This window comes from Schistocerca gregaria, chromosome 4 (assembly GCF_023897955.1).
Source record: "Schistocerca gregaria isolate iqSchGreg1 chromosome 4, iqSchGreg1.2, whole genome shotgun sequence".
In the NCBI taxonomy this organism is placed as follows: Eukaryota; Metazoa; Arthropoda; class Insecta; order Orthoptera; family Acrididae; genus Schistocerca; species Schistocerca gregaria.
Window position 1 is genome coordinate 659,845,104 of NC_064923.1, and position 20,941 is coordinate 659,866,044.

At 37.6% G+C, this 20,941-nt stretch overlaps 1 protein-coding gene across 1 annotated transcript in view; it reads right to left on the reverse strand.

Moving 5' to 3' along the window:
* The window catches only part of LOC126266809 (exocyst complex component 4), a 246,924-nt gene that overhangs the window by 117,435 nt on the left and 108,548 nt on the right, over positions 1-20,941 (reverse strand). Inside the window, exons 7-8 of the mRNA XM_049971362.1 lie at positions 9,510-9,818; positions 1,737-1,961 (exon numbers count right to left, since the gene is read on the reverse strand). Coding sequence (XP_049827319.1) covers positions 1,737-1,961; positions 9,510-9,818 — 534 coding nt within the window. The remainder of the gene's footprint in view (positions 1-1,736; positions 1,962-9,509; positions 9,819-20,941) is intronic.

Consider the following 20,941-nt stretch of genomic DNA (forward strand, 5'->3'; position numbering starts at 1 on the left):
CACCTCTATTCATGGAATCAATATTAGAAACAAGAGTCTTCTTCACAAAGGTTTTAAGTCACTTGTTTTGGTCCCAAAAGTGTTCATTATTCAAGTAATCAGACCTTCAATGACTTTCCAGTAGCAACAAAATGTTTAGCTACCAGTAAATTTCAGTTTAACAAGACAAGGAGGAGACCAAAGGGCAATTGGATTTCCGTAAAAAATAAAAGTACATGAATTTCAGAACTCAAATATCAACCTTCCAAAGCAGTTTGAAGAAACTCTCAACAAACTTGTATAATACGGTAGATACAATGATCAATTCAATGTGTTTTCTGCAAAGAAGAAAGATCCAACAATCCTGTTATGCAGTACTCCACACCAGACATTCAGTTTAGAGCAGGGATTCCCAAACTTTTCCTACAGCAGAACACTATGAGAATTCTGGTACTGTGATGGGACACCTTGTTTATTTTGAAGATTTGTAAAATTTCAAAAATGAGAAAAACTTGTTTCATTCAGTTATTACTTCAGTTTTAAATCATAACTAATAATAAAGAAATCATCATAAAATTAAAAAAAAAATAGAATCATCAAAATGTTGAAATAAGAAAACATCATGTTATTAATAGTTTTTCACAGAGCACTTATTCATTTTCTGTGGAAGATCAGTGTTTCATGGAACAGAGTTCGGGAAACCATGGTTTAGAGCTATCATGACTTGTTCAATGATAACGTGTGGGTGTTGCAAGCTCCAAATTTGAACATCAAGCCAATTAACCATCCCTTATACATGAAAGGTTGCTTCATCTAAGGATAAACATCTTTCCACACAGCTGGCATTCACATCAATATGCTGAAGCGTATCTGTAGCAAATTGTTGTCAGCATGGTTCTGTTGTTCAGCATTGGATGTTACACAAATGATGAAGCTGGTGCACTACACAAAGCAATGTTGCTCCAGGTACATAAAGTTGCCTGGATACCTGTCGAATTCACTTATGGGTGTTTCTGAGAAATGCTTGTCCGATGCCGTCTACTGCCTCTTTCAAAAACTATAACATGCACAGCCAGGATGTTCAGAACATTTGTAGTTACCAGAAACTTATGATACCATTCCTTAATTGTCTTCACATCAGGTGAATTACATCCTTTCAATCTACAATCTCTTGCACAGTAATTGGAGGTTTCTTGCAAACCACACTACTGCTTGCACGCACTGCCGCAGAGTCACCAATTTCACTTAATGTGATGATGCTAGACTATGGCAACAACAGTTGCACATCTGTTGCCAGAACATAAATTCTTTGAGTTGCTCTATCACATGGTGCAATTTCATTATCATATCTATTTAGTTTATTTTTTCCGGGGCTTTTGAAATGTGGAAGGTTTGAAAAGGACACACTTTATATCTAATCTAATGTACTTGTGGCTTCAGACAAAGCCGTATAACTAAGGTTATGCAATGAAAAATTTCCCTTTCTGCTGCCACGGGAGCAGCAGGAAAATGCTAAGCTGCTGTGTCGCAAATCATGATAACCAGATGGTTTATCACAAACATAGTAGTGTAGCATTTTTTTCTTGTCTCAAACTGTTGAAGAAAAGATAAAGCACTGCATGCAAGAAAATTATACTCATTATCATGAGTTCACAAATATTATGTTTGATGTACAGGATGACATAAAACAGTGGTGTGTATAAGATTATCTTTGCACTTACATTTTACTATTTTCACTGTAAAGAATAAATTATTACCTTCATAACTCTATCACTCTTCCACTGGTCCTTTAAATAGCTGTTCATGGTTAGAGCATGAGATGAATAGTCAAATTTAAACAAAGGACTCTTTTTCTGTCTGGAAGGTTTCTTTCTTGTGAAGAAGACAGACATGTCACTTGCTGATTCTGAAAATGAGGGAGCCTGCTGGGGCTCTCCGCTTGTGTTCTGAATGTCTAAGTAATCTGTAAGGAGCAACTGCAGCTAAGAAAATAAAGAAATAAATAAACAAAATGACTGAATAATCTGGGAAGTTCAAATACTTCCAACAGGGAAGGACATCATCACACATCAAACAAAGTATTCAGCAACAAAGATTTATGCAATCAGATTCTCTTCCCCATTGAAACAACAAATTAATATATACATACTGTACATAACATTTAATATTTCAGTCTTATGAATTTAATCCATTTATATATATAGCTACTGAAACATTTTCTTGTGAAACAACATTTTCTATGAAGTTTTCAGCTACTTCTATGGGTGAGATGCAACTGTAAGTTTTAACTTATCCTCAATAAATTGTTGTGAGCATCAAATGTCTACCATGGTACATTTAAGTTTTTTATCTACATTAGCAAATACACACAATGTAGTGTAACATGTTACTCCAATGAATTAATTATTTATTCTGGTTATGTTTCAGATCTCTGTTATTGTTTCAGTGGCTAACATGATTACACAGTTGTTGCTTATATGGATTTGGTCATTAAGTATTACCTTTTTAATTGAAAGGTCTCTTTGTATCGGAAAGTTTTCTTGAAATGTCAGGAAAACAAAAAACTTCTGACATTACAAGAAAAGGAAGTACTTAATGGCCATATCTATACAATCAACAACTCTCTGATCATGTTAGCCACTAAAACAATAACAACAATAATCTGACAACACAAACAAAAGATAAATGTTAAACACACAGTGACAGCATGCAAAACTACCCACTGTAAACACACACATGTTGATCACAAAATGAAAAGTGCAAGTGACTGATGTAAGTGAAATGCATATGTAACAAATGTGGGTGAGAAATGTCGGAAGTCAGCCAGCTGGAGCAGGAAACCAATGAACACATCTCCAGGACCACATGTATGGGCTAACAGCACTGGAAATCGTATGTAACACCGAACGATAATTTGTGCTACAAAAGTTGAATCTAATATGAAAAACAAAATAAAAACAAGACAAAGTGTAACATTGTAACATATAGTAACTACTACAAATACATTTATTATGTGTATAAAGAGAAATAAGAGAAGTGAAATGCGTATGGCAATACTCTCTTTCATTTAGTTGTACAGACAGAAGATACCTCCATGAATTAGGGAATGGATGGAGGCAGTGTAATGAAGCAACTATTGTATGCACAGTCACTGTAAATGAGAGTACAAAATATATTACATTGTTTATGAGAAGTATTTATTTCAAGAATTGGATGTTTGACTGTACTCTTAATTTCCATCAGTAACGGCAGTAGTTTCAGAAATGAAGTTCAATTGGCAGGTATTCGTGAGTGTGCAAAAATAATAAGGTGAGCAAGAATGTAGCCATAACTCTCAATCAGACTTTACATCACTGTCTAATATCACAGTACAGTAGAAGTGTAATATTTCATGTTGTGATCACTGAAACAACCCAGAACAAATATGGCTGGGAGTAAATAAAACTGATGAAGAACAAGAATGGCAACTAGAAAACTGAAATTCTGAAGAATATTAGTGATTTTTGGATACAAAGATATGCTGGAATAAATACCTGTTGTCTGCAGCGACATGGGTCAACATCCCAAGATTACACTGCAGTGCAAAAGCAATTTATAGCACTGCAAATTGAGAAATTTGGCATGGTTTTAGTCAATGAACAATTATGATGGAGAAGAAGCTAAAAAGACCATGGGATGGAAGATTTTCAACAATGCCTATGGAGGGCTTCAACTGTATTAACGCTACGTGAGTCTACAGCAACCATCACAGATCGGAGCTGCAGCTCGTCAACCTGCAGCAGCAGCAGCAGTGTCAACGACACACTTACAATCAGAGACACAGCAAAACCTAAACAATGATTCCACTTTCCCTTGGCATCTAGTTGTGGCAAGATTCTAGCAAGCTGTATAGGATCTGAGTTGAACTGCTTATTCTTTTTCTTTATTGTGGCATTAGTTATCTAATATATTTCTCAGCTTTAGTTTCCATATAGCAATCTCTTACTTCTTTCCCCATCTTCTCTAAGACTGCAATTACTCTTAACTATCCTATACTTCAAAAGCAACAAGATAACTAATACACACACAATCGCATGCTTTCGCGGCAATATCCGTTAATAAAACATTCTCAGATTTCAAACTGCGTCAAGTGGTTTACTGCCCTGGGCAGTAAGCCACTTGACGTGACTTGAAACCCAAGAATGTTTTATTAATATACACACAGTGATGTAATTATATGTAATGACTGACAATGTTGTTTTAGTATGTGGCAAACAATAGAAATTAACAAACATCAGCCAGTAAATGGACTGCAGGACCCAGGTGAGTTTTTTTGATGCTGGAGTTTAACTCCACCCCTTTTGACAATGGGAATCAATGGGGATATACCTTTAGCTATAAAGTGTAAATATGATGGGCTAACTTTCAGGTAAGCGTGCTGGAACATACACAAGTAGTTACAGTAGTGAGTGATTAGCCACAGAGGTTTAAAATAAATACAGCACAGAAGACAAATTAGAAGCCAGGTATGAATATGGGACATGGTAGTAATAGTTTACCTCAATATATATCTATAGAATGGCAAGGTAGAGTTGTAAATGATATTAACATGTATACTATTCTTCAGAAATGAAACAATGGAATGTAACAATATTATGTAAAGGAAAGTTACCACTCACTATACAGGGGAGACACTGAGTCGCAGATAGGCACAACAAAAAGATTGTCACAATATAAGCTTTCGGACAATAAGGCCTGGACTTCACTTGCAAATCAAAGGCAAAAAGAAATTATGTAGACATTTACAGCTAGCATAGGTGCCAATCTGCAAATACCAGCTCTAACATACATACAATGTGAAGACCTTTCAGCAAATATGACAGTGAAAACACAAGAAAAATCAGCAGCAAAAACAGACTTATCCAACTCGATAGTTATGAAAGATAAACGAGGAGCCACAATAAAGAACTGTACTACACCTTCCTCACTCAAAGAAGACAGCAAAACAAAACTACCATTGAATAAACCAGGCTCTGACACAGGCAAAAGCATCTAACCCAAAAAAAGCAACTGAACCAAGTTCCACACCTGAAGATATCCAAGATACAACAAGTAGAACTGGGCACTGGAAACCAGAAGCAGTACCCACAGGAGACCCACTAATGACGTCAGTGGACCAAGTCTCAAAAGTATCACCATGGACATCTATTTTTACATGTAAGGCGACCATGTCATCTACAAGATTTTTTTATTCCCAAAAAGCCTGAAGACCAAATTAGGATAACTAGTGCAGCTATCACCACCACCTCCAGTAGCAGTCCTTACAGCAAAAACAGACACCACCTCAACATCGACCACACAAGTAAAATGACCGAAGAGATGGAGAACTGCCCCCTTTCACCATCAGGACATTTTCTTATGACCAGTGGGAAAACCAACTCAAACTTCAAGATGAGAATGAAGATTTCCCACATAATTTAAGTTCAGAAATAAAGATAAGTGGTCAACCAAGTACAATCAGAACAAACTTAAAATCTCACAGGTCACTCTTCTTCATCAGAATATACAGTCAGTCATTTAGGAATAAAGTAAGAGAGCTGGAAATCTTGCTATCAAGTGAACTCAGATATGTTAATATACTTTGCTTAACTGAACACTGGCTGAAAGAAAATTAGTTAAAGACAGTGGCAATAACGGATTATGTGTTAGCAGCACAAACTTGTAGAAATCAGTTTACACATGGAGGGAACTGCATATACATAAAGAAAGATATCAATTTCAGAACTTAGACACTGAGAAAGAATTTGAAATATTAGGCATAGAAATTCCAGCATTCAAATTAATTGTAATATGTTTATATAGATCTCCAGATACCCACCGAAAAAAATTCAACACTCGACTTGATACTTTACTAAATAAAGTAGTAACAAATCAAAAAACAGTTCTTATATGTGGAGATCTAAATGTAGACTTTAATGAGTGAAGAAATTCAAAATCTGAGCTGATGAACATATTAACAGCCAATAATTTGGAGATTACAATCCACTCCCCTACATGTGAAACGAATCATTCTAGTACTACTATAGACCAAATAACAATGAGCTCCAAAGCAAATTATAAATCAGTTGTAATTAAAGCTGGACCGGCAGACCATCATGCATAGGCTATAAGCTTTTGTACAAACACTAATCCATCCTATAATTATATGAGAAAGACTACACACATGGGCAGAACTTTCAGTAATACTGCAGTACAAACATTCCAGAATTATCTCCAACAAGAGTCATGGGAGCTACTGTACAGTACAGAAAATATTTCTGATAAGTTTCAGACATTAATGAATATTTTTAAATGTTAATCTGATCTTGCTTTTCCATTGAAAGCCAAAACAACCCAAACCACTTAAAGCAACAAGTGGATTACTAGTGGTATAAGGAAATCTTTGGCTAGAAAACAGTACCTTAACAATATTGCAAGAAGCCACCACACAACTCAGGAGTTTGACAGTTACTTTAAGAAAAACAAATCTATCTTTAATAAAATAATAAAGAGAGCAAAAAAATGAGACAATGACAAATACATTGAAGATGCTTCAAACAGAACCAAAGCAATCTTGCAAGTTGTAAAGAAAGAAACCAAATCTGACAAAAATAGAGTTAACAATATAGTATTAAAGGCTGGCTTGGAAAACATTAATAACCCACAGAAAGTAGCTAATATGTTTAATAACTATTTTATAAATGTAACAGACCTCTAACAGAAAACAGCATACAGAAACAGGGAAAAAAGTCTAAAGCAAATCAATGTTTATGTACCCAACAAATGTAGTAGTAGTACTGGTTACAATAAAAAGTCTCAAAATGAAACACTCTGCAGGCGTAGATGATATACCTGATTTAATTATAAAGAAATGTGGGGACTTTATCACTGAGCCCGTAACTCAACTATGTAACCTATCTTTTACTACAGGGACTTTTCCTTCATGTTTGAAAGTAGAAAAAGTGAAGCCATTATACAAGAAAGGAAACAAAGATGATATTTCCAACTATAGACCATTGGCACTTATGTCTGTTTTCTCAAAAATATTAGAAATGCTCATCAATAAGAGACTAACAGACTTCTTAGAGGTTAATGGCATTCTGTCAGTATCTCAACATGGATTTAGAGCAAACCATTGAACCGAATCAGCAGTTCACTCCTTCCTATTAGAGGCACTGATAGCAGTAGACAACAAAAAACTTACCGTAGGCATATTTTTAGATTTGTCAAGGGCTAACAACTGGCTCAGCTTTTATCTTAAGAACAGGGAACAATATGTGGAAATAGATCAGGAAAGGGATAATGTCACTAGGAAATATAATTCCAAGCTACTGACTGTTAAATATGGAGTGCCACAAGGATCAGTAATGGGTCCTGCTCTGTTCTTACTCTATGTAAATGACCTTAACATAAGCAACGACAGCAGTAAAATATTTCAATTCCCTGATGATATGAGTGTTCTAATTGCAGGAAACTCAGAAGAAACTCTTGTAAAAAACATAAGAGAAGCCACTGACGGGCTAACATGTTACTTTGATGACAATGACTTAATAATAAACACTGGAAAAACTGTAGCTATGGATATACACACAGTACAAACAAAAAATTTGATATCACTCAATCTAGAGCTACATTGGCAGACAATTGCCAAAACAGCCTGTACCAAATTTCTTGGACTTCATCTACAAGACAACTTGAAATGGAAAGCACATATTGAGCAAATGAACAAAAAATTAAGTACTTCTTGTTTTGTGATACATACATTAAAAAACTGTACCAGCTACAACACCCTTCAATGTGTATATTATGCAGTTGTACACTCTCACCGCCAGTATGGGAGCATGTTCTGGGGAAATTCTGGAGAAATTCTGGAGATGCCATCAAAACATTCAAAAATTTATCAGAATAACGGAAGGGGTTAGATAATCACAAATCACGTAGCCCACTGTTTCAAAAAAGGATGATCCTGTCACTTCCTTGCATATATATACTTGAAAATATAATGTATTTAAAGTAAAACTTACATACAAAAATACCACTCATCACTCAAAATCACACAATACACAGCTATGATACAAGACAAAAATTGGATGTACATGATCAAAGCACCAACACAAAGTTATTTCAAAACAGTCTTATCCATCCTAGTATCCAACTATACAATACCTTACCAGATACCATTAAACACATTCAAAACATTGGTCACTTCAAATCCATCTGCACATACACAGACACAAGCAGACATTTTAAGGGAGAGGGTAAGGAGTCATTCCAATCCCGGGAGCGGAAAGACTTACCTTAATGGGGAAAAAGGACAGGTATACACTCGCACACGCACACACACACATATCCATCCGCACATACACAGGCATAAGCAGACATTTCTGTCTGTGTATGTGCGGATGGATATGGGTGTGTGCGCGCGCGAGTGTAGTCCTGTCCTTTTTTCCCCTTAAGGTAAATCTTTTCGCTCCCGGGATTGGAATGACTCCTTACCCTCTCCCTTAAAACCCACATCCTTTTGTCTTTCCCTCTCCTTCCCTCTTTCCTGAAGAAGCAACCATTGGTTGCGAAAGCTTGAATTTTGTGTGTATGTATGTGTGTCTATCGACAAGTTGCTGCCGCTCATACCTCACCTGTCTTTCAACATCATCTTTGCCTCTGTACTTCCACCTCGACTGACATCTCTGCCCAAACTCTTTGCCTTTACAAATGTCTGCTTGTGTCTGTGTATGTGCAGATGAATATGTGTGTGTGTGCACGAGTGTAAACCTGTCCTTTTTTCCCCTTAAGGTAAGTCTTTCCGCTCCTAGGATTGGAATGACTCCTTACCCTCTCCCTTAAAACCCTCATCCTTTCGTCTTTTCCTCTCTTTCCCTCTTTCCTGAAGAAGCAACCATTGGTTGCAAAAGCTTGAATTTTGTTTGTATGTTTGCATTTGTTTGTTTGTCTATCAACCTGCCAGCGCTTTTATTTGGTAAGTCACATCATCTTTGTTTTTATATATATGTATATAGTTTATGAGACACATCATATTTATTTCAAGAATTGGATGCTGAATTGTACACTTCAGCAGTAACTGCAGGATTTCATGAAATGAAGTTCGAACAGAAGATATTAGCAAGTGTGCTGAAATAAAGCAATATTACAGTAAAGAAGCAGTGGAATATCACAACCATGTAGATTTCCCTTTTAATGATCACTTAGATTTGCTCCAAAGAAATCGCTGTTGTAAATTTTAGATTGTCATTCACTATGAGTGCAAAGATTGTAACAAGATTAAGCCAACAACAGGCTTGCATGCAGCATAAAACATCACTTCAATAAAATAAATACAGCCAAATATAACATTCACAGTATTAAATACAACCCCAATGAAGATTTTAAACATTTGGATGGCAATATAAGAATAAAACATATCCCAGAAAAAAAAATCACACACATAATAATTATACTGCACTAACACAGAGGACAGCACTAATCTCAGAAAGAACTGCACAGTTTTTACTTACAACAGCCTGTATTTTTGACCAGACATCAGCCATTTCATACAGATGGACATCAACGTGATGTTTTTCAGCAATGCAAGAAAAAATGTGTAATAATGAAGCATGAGCACTTGTGATACATCTCAGCTGCACAAATACAGAACTGAACAGCTCCAGCAGAAATGCAGGACCAGTTGATGGTACAGAGGTCAGCACAGGAATGTTGGAAGTAGGCAGCTGGAGTGGGGCATTTGATGAAGAATGGTCTTGCACCTGTTGAGTTACCCGTGAGATAACTGCCAGCAGTTCACTCTGCATATTTGTCTTTACAGCCTGGAATTCAGACAAAGGACAAACATTAATTACTTATAAAGTCAAAAGAAATGTTGCTTGTTTTCTGATTACATCAATTCTATACATATAGATGAATAATAATGTACTGATATTGAAAGATAATAAATATATTTCTATTCCATACTGAAATTTTTATTTTGTGATGAACACAGTTTTAAGGACTTGTCTGCTGCAGCAATTTTATAAACTCGCTATTAGAGATCTAATATTGATGCAGATAAAGTAGTGAAAATACAAATATTTGTAACATAACATTGACAAATTGCACTCATTTAATAACAATTGTCCATAAGTCTCATTTGGTGCATTTTTCCTAAATCGCTGAAACACAATAGAGTTAATATCTCCTCTACAAGAAAATATGTGTAACCTCTATCAGTAACAGAAATCATGTGTGTCTAAATTATACAGATTCATTGTTCTCAAACTTACACAGTTGTTGTTGCTGTGGCCTTGATGCAGTTCTCCATGCTATTCTATCCTGTGCAAGCTTCTTCATTTCCCAGAACTATTGCATCTTATATCCTTCTGAATCTGCTTGCCCTCATATACTAAACTGACAATCGCTTGATGCTTTAGAACGTGTCCTACCAACTGATCCCTTCTTCTCGTCAAGTTGTACCACAAATTCCTCTTCTCCCCAATTCTATTCAGTACCTCCTCATTAGTTATGTGATCTACCCATCTAATCTCCAGCATTCTCCTGTAGCACTACATTTCGAGAGCTTCTATTCTCTTCTTGTCTAAACTATTTATCATCCATGTTTCGAATCCATAAATGACTACACTCCACACAAACACGTTCATAAAGCACTTTCTGACATTTAAATCTATACTCGATGTTACCAACACCTTTCTTGCCATTGCCAATCTACATTTCATATCCTCCCTACTTCGACCATCATCAGGTATTTTGCTCCCCAAATAGCAAAACTCATCTACTACTTTGAGTGTCTCATTTCCTAATCTAATTCCCTCAGCATCACCTGATTTAATTCGACTACATTCCATTACCCTCATTTTGCTTTTGTTGATGTTCATCTTATATCCTCCTTTCAAGACACTGTCCATTCCATTCAACTGCTCTTCCAGGTCCTTTGCTGGCTCTGACATAATTATAATGTCATCTACAAACCTCAAAGTTTTTATTTTTTCTCCATGGATTTTAATTCCTACTCCAAATTTTCTTTTGTTTCCTTGACTGCTTGCTCAATATACAGAATTAATAACATTGGGGATAGGTGACAACCCTGTCTCACTCCCTTCCCAACCACTGCTTCCCTTTCTTGCCCCTCAATTCTTGTAACTGCCAGCTGGTTTCTGTTCAAATTGTAAATAGCCTTTTGCACCCTGTATTTGACCCTTGCCACCTTCAGAATTTGGAAGAAATTGTTTCAGCAAAATTGTCAAAACACTTATATGGTAGAATATGAAAACTGCATATTCCCCCCCCCCCCCCTTACAAAAAATACTGGGTATGACTTTCTTTACTAACGGTGTATTACAAGTGTAGAAACAAACAGTTATCCATCTCATTCATGGATTTTAAAAAAGCATATGATAGTGTTTATAGACCCAAACTTCCAAAAATCCTTAGATCATATGGCCTCCATCCCAAACTGGTAAGACTCATTCAGCTAACTTAAACTAACACAAATTCAAAAGTCAAGTTTAGAGGAGAAATGTCAATAGCTTTCACAATAAAAACAGGACTCAGACAAGGTGATGGATTGTCCCCTTAGCTTTTCAATGTGGCCCTCGATTACATCCTGACAATTTGGCAAAAAGAAAATCCATGTAAAATTAAAATTGGAGGAAAACCAGCAATAAGAGCCAACAGCCTTGGGTTTGCTGATGATTTAGCTCTCTTAGCCTTTGACATGGAAGAAGTTCGTGCTCAGATCACAAGGCTCCAAAAGTTGCCTCAATAATATGATTACAAATACCCTCTGAGAAAACTGAAATCATGCCCATGAAACCTCTTTGCATAGATAAAATCTTCATAAATGATCACACAATTAATACAGTTCTACAATTTAACTATCTCGGAGAAATTATTTTGCACAACTTGGGTGAGGAAGCAACATGGATAAATAGAACCAACCAAATGAAAGAAAGCACAATTTCTAACCTGGTCAACATATAATAATAAATGCCTCTCAATAGACACTACGACCTAACATTACAAAGCTATAACTCTCCTGGAAGTAACTTATGCTTGTGAAATTCTGTTCCAAATTAAAAATGAAAGGACTGATCAACTCCTCAAGACTGAATGAAGAATTATTAGAACATGCATCAATAAAAAATATCAGGTTGATGGATTCTGGAGAATCCTCCCTAATGAAACTGTTTATTGTGAGAATAGCCCAATCACCAGCACAATGAAGAAGAAAAGAATCTCATATTTCTTTCATGTCTTATGACTGCCTGACAACAGGATTTTAAAACAAGTAGTGATGAAAAGTCTTGGAGAGAAGAAAGGAGGACAGTGGGTCTAAGAAATTCAGTGAGATCTTGAAGCAGTCGGACTTAGAATTACTGATGCAGAGAACAAAAACACAATTAATAGTCTCCTTATGAATCATAAATTTTCAGCAGAAATGATGCACAGAAGACCAGTAGAGATTTCAGACGACTTAAGAAAATTGTGTTCGGATGGAATCTAAAGTACTGGGCTGAGAGCAAGGAGCAAGTAGTAAAATCCTCAAAGAGAAAGTGAGCATGGAATGACTCAAGTGGTCCAATGTGGCAAAGCAAGTTATAAATCATATTTAAAAAATGGATTATAATCTTCTATAAAGTCCTCAGCTGCTTCTGAGCATGATATCCAACTACAAATTTTAACCAGTCCTCAAATTAATTTTGCCCTACAGATTTATGAGGGTGGTCCCATAAGTACCTGACCCAACAAAGAAAAAACACAAAAATTTTGGAAAAATTTATTTATTTTTCACCACAATCTCCTTTAAGCTCTGTACACTTTTTCCATTGATGTTAAATAAGTTTGATACCTATTTTTCTTAGAACTGCCTAACTCCTCAAAATAGCCATTAACTGCTGACATCACATCTTTATTTGTCGAAAATCTTCGACCACCGAACCGTTGTTTTTAACAGAAAATAATCCAAGGGGGCTTAATCTGGTGAACAGGTTGCACGAGGTAGCAATTCAAACTTTAATTCATTAATTTTGACCATTGCAATAACGGACTTGTGAGCTGGTGCACTGTCCTGAAGAATCCACACTTTCTTCTTTGCCAAATGTGGCCATTTTTGCTTGATTTCTTTGCCCAAATGTTGCAATAAGTTCGTATAATACTCACTATTGATAGTTTTTCCTTTTTCACAGTAGTCAATGAAAATTATCCCATGCACATCCCAAAAAACCAGTGCCATGACCTTGCCTGCAGATGAAATGGTCTTCACCTTCTTTGGAGTTGGTTCTCCAATTTGTGTCCATTGTTTTGATTGTCCATTTGTCTCGATAGTGAAGTAGTTGACCCATGTTTCATCAATGGTTATGAAACGGCACAAAAAAATCAGCTTTATTGCTCCAAAAGTTCACAAAACATTCAACTGAAACATCTTCAGACATTGTTTTTGCTCAAGTGTGAGCAAACACGATACAAACCTTGCACAGAGTTTTCTCATGTCCAAATTTTCAGATAATATGCAATGTACCACACTTTTTGAAATGCCTACTACACTCCTGGAAATGGAAAAAAGAACACATTGACACCGGTGTGTCAGACCCACCATACTTGCTCCGGACACTGCGAGAGGGCTGTACAAGCAATGACCACACGCACGGCACAGCGGACACACCAGGAACCGCGGTGTTGGCCGTCGAATGGCGCTAGCTGCCCAGCATTTGTGCACCGCCGCCGTCAGTGTCAGCCAGTTTGCCGTGGCATACGGAGCTCCATCGCAGTCTTTAACACTGGTAGCATGCCGCGGCAGTGTGGACGTGAACCGTATGTGCAATTGATGGACTTTGAGCGAGGGCGTATAGTGGGCATGCGGGAGGCCTTGTGGACGTACCGCCGAATTGCTCAACACGTGGGGCGTGAGGTCTCCACAGTACATCGATGTTGTCGCCAGTGGTCGGCGGAAGGTGCACGTGCCCGTCGACGTGGGACCGGACCGCAGCGACGCACGGATGCACGCCAAGACCGTAGGATCCTACGCAGTGCCGTAGGGGACCGCACCGCCACTTCCCAGAAAATTAGGGACACTGTTGCTCCTGGGGTATCGGCGAGGACCATTCACAACCATCTCCATGAAGCTGGGCTACGGTCCTACACACCGTTAGGCCGTATTCCGCTCACGCTCCAACATCGTGCAGCCCGCCTAAAGTGGCGTCGCGACAGGCGTGAATGGAGGGACGAATGGAGACGTGTCGTCTTCAGCGATGAGAGTCGCTTCTGCCTTGGTGCCAATTATGGTCGTATGCGTGTTTGGCGCCTTGCAGGTGAGTGCCACAATCAGGAGTGCATACGACCGAGGCACACAGGGCCAACACCCGGCATCATGGTGTGCGGAGCGATCTCCTACACTGGCCGTACACCTCTGGTGATCGTCGAGGGGACACTGAATAGTGCATGGTACATCCAAACCGTCATCGAACCCATCGTTCTACCATTCCTAGACCGGCAAGGGAACTTGCTGTTCCAACAGGACAATGCACGTCCGCATGTATCCCGTGCCACCCAACGTGCTCTAGAAGGTGTAAGTCAACTACCCTGGCCAGCAAGATCTCCGGATCTGTCCCCCATTGAGCATGTTTGGGACTAGATGAAGCGTCGTCTCACGCGGTCTGCACGTCCAGCACGAAAGCTGGTCCAGCTGAGGCGCCAGGTGGAAATGGCATGGCAAGCCGTTCCACAGGACTACATCCAGCATCTCTACGATCGTGTCCATGGGAGAATAGCAGCCTGCATTGCTGCGAAAGGTGGATATACACTGTACTAGTGCCGACATTGTGCATGCTCTGTTGCCTGTGTCTGTGTGCCTGTGGTTCTGTCAGTATGATCATGTGATGTATCTGACCCCAGGAATGTGCCAATAAAGTTTCCCCTTCCTGGGACAATGAATTCACGGTGTTCTTATTTCTATTTCCAGGAGTGTATGTCTGCTGGCTCACGCACTTTCGGTCGATGATCATACTCTACAGCTTTGTGGATTTTCTCCACCATTTCTGAAGCCATCACCTCATTTGGTCGACCACTCCAATACTCGTTTTGGCAGTTTGTATGTCCTCATTTAAACTCAGCTACCCAATATTTTACTGTTGTCAATGAAGGAGCAGAGTCTCCCAAGGTAGAATCTAGTTCAGCTTTAATATTGGCTGTGCCGAGGGGTTCAAATATATATATATATATGACCAATTTTCTCCATTTCTCAAGTTCACTCACAAAGTTCACTATTGATGGTTGCCAAACAAATACTAAATAATACATCTTCAAACTTGAAACATATACTTCATAGGTTGTATACTTTCTAAGCCAGAGATATTTTTCAACAACGACTGATATCTCTCAGTCAGGCCGGATACTTATGGGACCACCCTCATAATGTGTAGAATGAAATTCTGGCTGTGGTAAATTTAACTTCATTAGCAACAAAAGAATATAGCTTTTTCTTTTTAAAAAAAATGCTTAGGTTTGTCCAAAGATCTCACTGCTGACAATTTTAGATTGTCACTACTTGCATGAAAGCGTGGTAACAGATTTAAGACCACAACAGCCTATCATATGGCATAAAGAGCCATGGCAATAAAATAACTTGGTTTTAACTACAATTTTTAAACATTAAAGAAATGTCACATAGGTCTAGATTTCTTACATATTGTGTACAATTCCTACAATGAAAAAAAGAAATGTACATAAGAGAAGCACAAAGTAACATACAACATGAATTTTTCAATTTTACCTTAATAAATAAATCCTAATAACACACATTCCATAAGAATACTGTAACCACTGGATGACACTTTTTTCATCCATCACACAACTGGGATAATTCTAGTTTTGTCAGTGGTGGACATGACAAGATATTCTGTGAAATATTATTAAATGCCTTCTCCAAAAACTATATTGAACAGACACATCAGAACCCCAGGCATGATGGAAATATATTAGATCTAACAGCAACAAACAGGCCTGACCTCTTTGAGGAAGTCCACATCAAAACTGGTCTCAGTGACCGTGAGGCAGTTTTAGTAACGATGAATACCAGAACACAAAGGGCAACTAAAACAAAGATTTACATGTTCAGCAAACTGGAGAGAGAAACAAGAGTCACACATCAATGAAAAGCTTGACACTTTTCACACAAGACAAGAGCAGGTAGAGAACTATGGCTCAAAAAATAGTTGATTATGAACTAGATAGATATGTGCCCACTAGGACAGTTCATAGCAGGAAAGAGCCTCCATTGTATGCAGTCACTGTTGAGAAATTTCTCAAGAAAAAGAGACTACTGCATAATAAGTATAAAACAAAGCATAGGGCTATGGATAGAGAGATGCTGAATGACACACGTTTGGATGTCAAGAGAGCAATGCTGAAGCTTCATTACTACTGTAGCAGAATATTATCAAACAAATTTTCACAAAGTGCAAAAATATTCTGGTCATATGTAAAAGCTGTTGTTAGTGGCACCCAAAGTTGGTGACCAGTCACTCATGGATGAGACTGGAATTGACACAGAGAGTAGCAAATCAAAGCAGAAATGCTTAACTCTGTTTCCCAATGTTCTTCACAAAGGAAAACCCAGGAATATTGCCCGAATTTAATTCTCGTAACACCGAAAAAAAAGAGTGAAGTAGATACTAGTGGCAGTGGCGCTGAGGAACAGCCACAGGGCCTAATGGAATTCTTATCAGATTCTATACACTCTGTTAACTATAATCTATTGTAGGTCCGTCAAACAAAAACTGTATGATGTACAAAACTACTGTCCAGTATCCTTAACATTCATTTGTTGCGGAATTTAAGAACACATCCTAAGCTCAAACACAATGATGTATCTTGAACAGAACAGTCTCCTCCAGTCCAACCAATACAGATTTCGGAAACACAGATCATGTGAAACCCAATTCAAACTTTTATTACATCTGAAAAGTTATGGATCATGGCAGTCTGGCAGATATAGTATTTGTCAATTTCCAAAAAGCATTTGATTCAGTACCACATCTATGCTGTTTTTCACGAGTACGGTCACAATGGGTATCAGATGAAATATGTGACTGGATTGAGAATTTCTTGGTATGGAGGACGCATGACATTATCTTGGATCGAGAGTCATCAACAGATGTTGGACTATCTTCGGGTGTACCCCAGAGAAGTGTGTTGGATCCCCTGCTGTTCATGTTGTATATTAATGATCTTGCGGACAGTATTAACAGTACCCTCTGACTTTTTGCAGATGATGTAGTTACCTACAGCAAAGTACAGTCTGAACAAAGCTGTTGTCAGGGTACAAGATTTTCCAAATGTTTTGTAGCCAAAGTTTTTGGAAATAAATCATTTCATTGACTGAGGGTGGAATCATGTACCAATTCTGAACATAAATGAACAAGCTTTATTAGCAGAAGATATGTTCATTTGATTATCAGGAAAAAGCCTCCCAGAAGTTAAAATTGTAATTTTTATGCAACAAGGTTTATTAAGGAGCAAATCTGGCTTTGTACATTTTATTTATGTATTTTCTTTTTTTTCTAAGGTATTTCACATTAGCTCCATGCTGCACAATGTAATCAGAGGTGGCAAAGAATCTTCTGCATGAATCATGGCATCAAGGAATACTAAAGATCAGAAGATTATTACAATAATGTAAATACTGATGTATGGCTATGCTTGTTTATTTTTTTTCATTTGGAAGTTTGGAATTCATTAAAGATGAGATGTGCCTAGTTGATTAACTCAGATCATGCTGGTACGAGTAATTAAAGACACAATAAAAGTCTTTCTAAAAATAAGAGGTGACGAGTCTTGGTTTTTATAGAAGTTGAATTCTTCTGCAGATGTAAGAAGAATTATCAACAGGTTGGGGGTTCACAAATTTCTTGAGCTGAAGACCAGCAAAGAGGTAATTTATAAATTAACTGAAGACAAATGTTCAGTCAGACCTTTATAAGATTTCAAAATGGTACAATGACTGGTGGCTTGCTTTAAATGTTCAAAAATGTAAAATTATGCACTTCACAAAACAAAATAACATACTATCCCATTAATGTAATACTCATGAGTCACATTTGGAATCTATAAATGCATACAAATACTTCAGCGTAACACTTAGTAGTGACATGTTACTATCACATAACCTCAGTTGTGGGTAAGGCAAGTAACAAATCTCGGTTTATTGCTAGAATACAAAGGAAATGCATTCAGTTTACAAATGAGATTGCTAACAAACCACATGTGTAACTCGTTCTACAATATTGTGCAAGTGCGTGGGACCTGTAGCAAATAGGACTAGGAGGAGATACTGAAAAAACACAGAGAAGGGCAGCACGAATGGTCACAGGTTTGTTTGACCAGCAGTGTAGCGCCATTGAGATGTTGTAGAAACTGACTGGTGGACTTTGAAGATAGATGGAAACTATACTGAGAAAGTCTACTAACAATGATTTTGGAACTGACTTTAAATGATGACTAGCAACTTGGTAAAATCCCTACACACTGCTTCCATAGGGATCATGAAAATATGATTAGATTAATTACAACATACACAGAAACATTTAAATAATCATTTTTCCTGCACTGCATATGTGAATGCAGCACGAAGAAGCCTGGATAATTAGTATAGTGGAATGTAATGTCAAGCTCTTCATAGTGGTTCACTGAGAACAGATGTAGATGCAGACTAAAATGATTCACTGAACCTTTTTTGCAGTACAACAAACGGCACTAAAATGTTTTAAAGAAGCAGTACATAAAAATTTACGGTTGGAAGGGAAGCACGCTTGGATGACCGAGGCGGTTAAGGCAACCGCTTGCATAATGGGGGGAATCCAGGTTCGAGTTCTGGTTCAGCACGAATTTTCACCTGTTACCATTGACACATTTCGGTACCCATTGCAACTAACTTTGAACAAGTGAGGGAAATTTGGGAATTTGCCTTTTGAGGCTGAATATGTGATACATTCATCAATAACATTGTAAAATTGTCCAAGTACCATACGCTGAAAATTATATACGATAGTTTTGTAGTTACTATGTTGAAAGTTAACTTTTTGTAGACCAATAACAATCTTCTCAATATGTAAAGTCATTGCCAGAAGACTTTTTTTCCTTATCTTTCTGTAAGATGTTACATTCTAAAACATCAAATTTAAATTTTCGCTATGCAAAACATAACACACAATTCACTGAATGCAACTGTGTGTCTCTCCTGAAACATAAAGGTTGTCACAATTCTTAAGTTTCTTCTCTGTTAACCAAGATTAGGAAGAAAGCAATGTATTGTAAAAGCAGAGTAACAAAATAATAGTGAAGTGTGTAACAAACAGCTTGTGTGACCAACCAGAGTACTTCCTTAGATTATGTTTAACCCCTTGTGTGACCAACCAGAATAGTTCCCATATTAGCATTTCAAATCAGCATTAGCATTTCAAAATCCCGCCAATACTAGTTTCAATGCCATCATAATTATTTGTGTAAGGACTTGATGGGCCAGTCTCGAAATCCGAGAGCTTCATGTAGGTTACACAAGCTATATATAAACAGTTCTCGAAGGGAAAAAAAAATCCCTTAAAAATGTATTTGCCAGCAGTGCAACACAGTTTTCAAAGGAAGATGTGGAATGTTTCTTTTCTTTAGTAAACTAAAGATAATGGCCAGAATTGTAGTTTTTTTTTCATAACAAAATGAACAGAAGTCTCAGACCTGCTGATCATCACTATTTAAACAGAGATACTCAATATCCTTTATACTGTGCATGGTCCAAAAGCTTGTACCTTTTAGTAATTACTGTAAATTCCTATTGTAGTAGAAACCGAAGATAAACTTACTGCCTGTGACACTTTTCAATTCAACTAAGTGTTAAGTATAGAAAAATTGGATTTATTGCCTCTTCGCATCACATCATATTCCCAGCAATGTCTACAGGCAACATGTAACTTTAGTTGCCTCTCCCACATTAATAGCTTCTTGCACCAGCAAATCCAACTTGTCGTATCTTCTGGTCAGGGTGATACACAAAGTGTACATGATAAGTTAATGCCAATCAAATACATAAAAATTATCTAGACACTTTCAAGAAATTTGAAATGTTTATACTGAGGTAAGGTATTAAATAATTATATGTATAGGCACAGTATATGCGTTTTTATTTATTTACTTTTTTATTTTATTTATTTATTTATTTATTTATTTATTTTTTCCTTACAGTGCTCTCTAGCAAAACAGCTGCCAGACCAACATGATGGAACTCTTCAAGCCAAGGCTCCACCTACCAGCAGGCAATCCTCTTACAAGTGGGACAGGTGTTAAAGGAAACATGCTGTCTATGTAAAGATGGATGTACCAGGGCAGCTGTCACTGACACTAATGCGGACACTTTGCAGTGAGTGTGGGTCCAACCTGGACCATAGACTGGACATGTGTCATGTGACTTAACAGTCCACACATTGAACTTTTATGACTTCTTGAGTTGTTTTCCTTATATATACAGTTTTCCTTATATATACAGTTATATAATACCTTACCCCAATACAAATAGTTTTACAATTCTGACTAACCTTATATTTAGCATCAGGTGTCAGGAACAACATCTGAAAACCTCTTTGACACTGCTGTGTAAGATATTTTGCTTCATCCGAAAGCTGTCCACATGACTGATAGTAGTAACACTGAAAATATGTATTCTGTTGTGAACTGTACTGTGCCATTACATCCCCCCCCCCCCCCCCCCCCCCGCTCTCTCTCTCTCTCTCTCTCTCTCTCTCTCTCTCTCTCTCTCTCTCTCTCTCTCTCTCTCTCTCTCTGTGTGTGTGTGTGTGTGTGTGTGTGTGTGTGTGTGTGTGCGTGTGCGTGTGCGTGTGCGTGTGCGTGTGTGTGTGTGCGCGCGCGCGCGCATGCGTGTTACCGTGTGCCC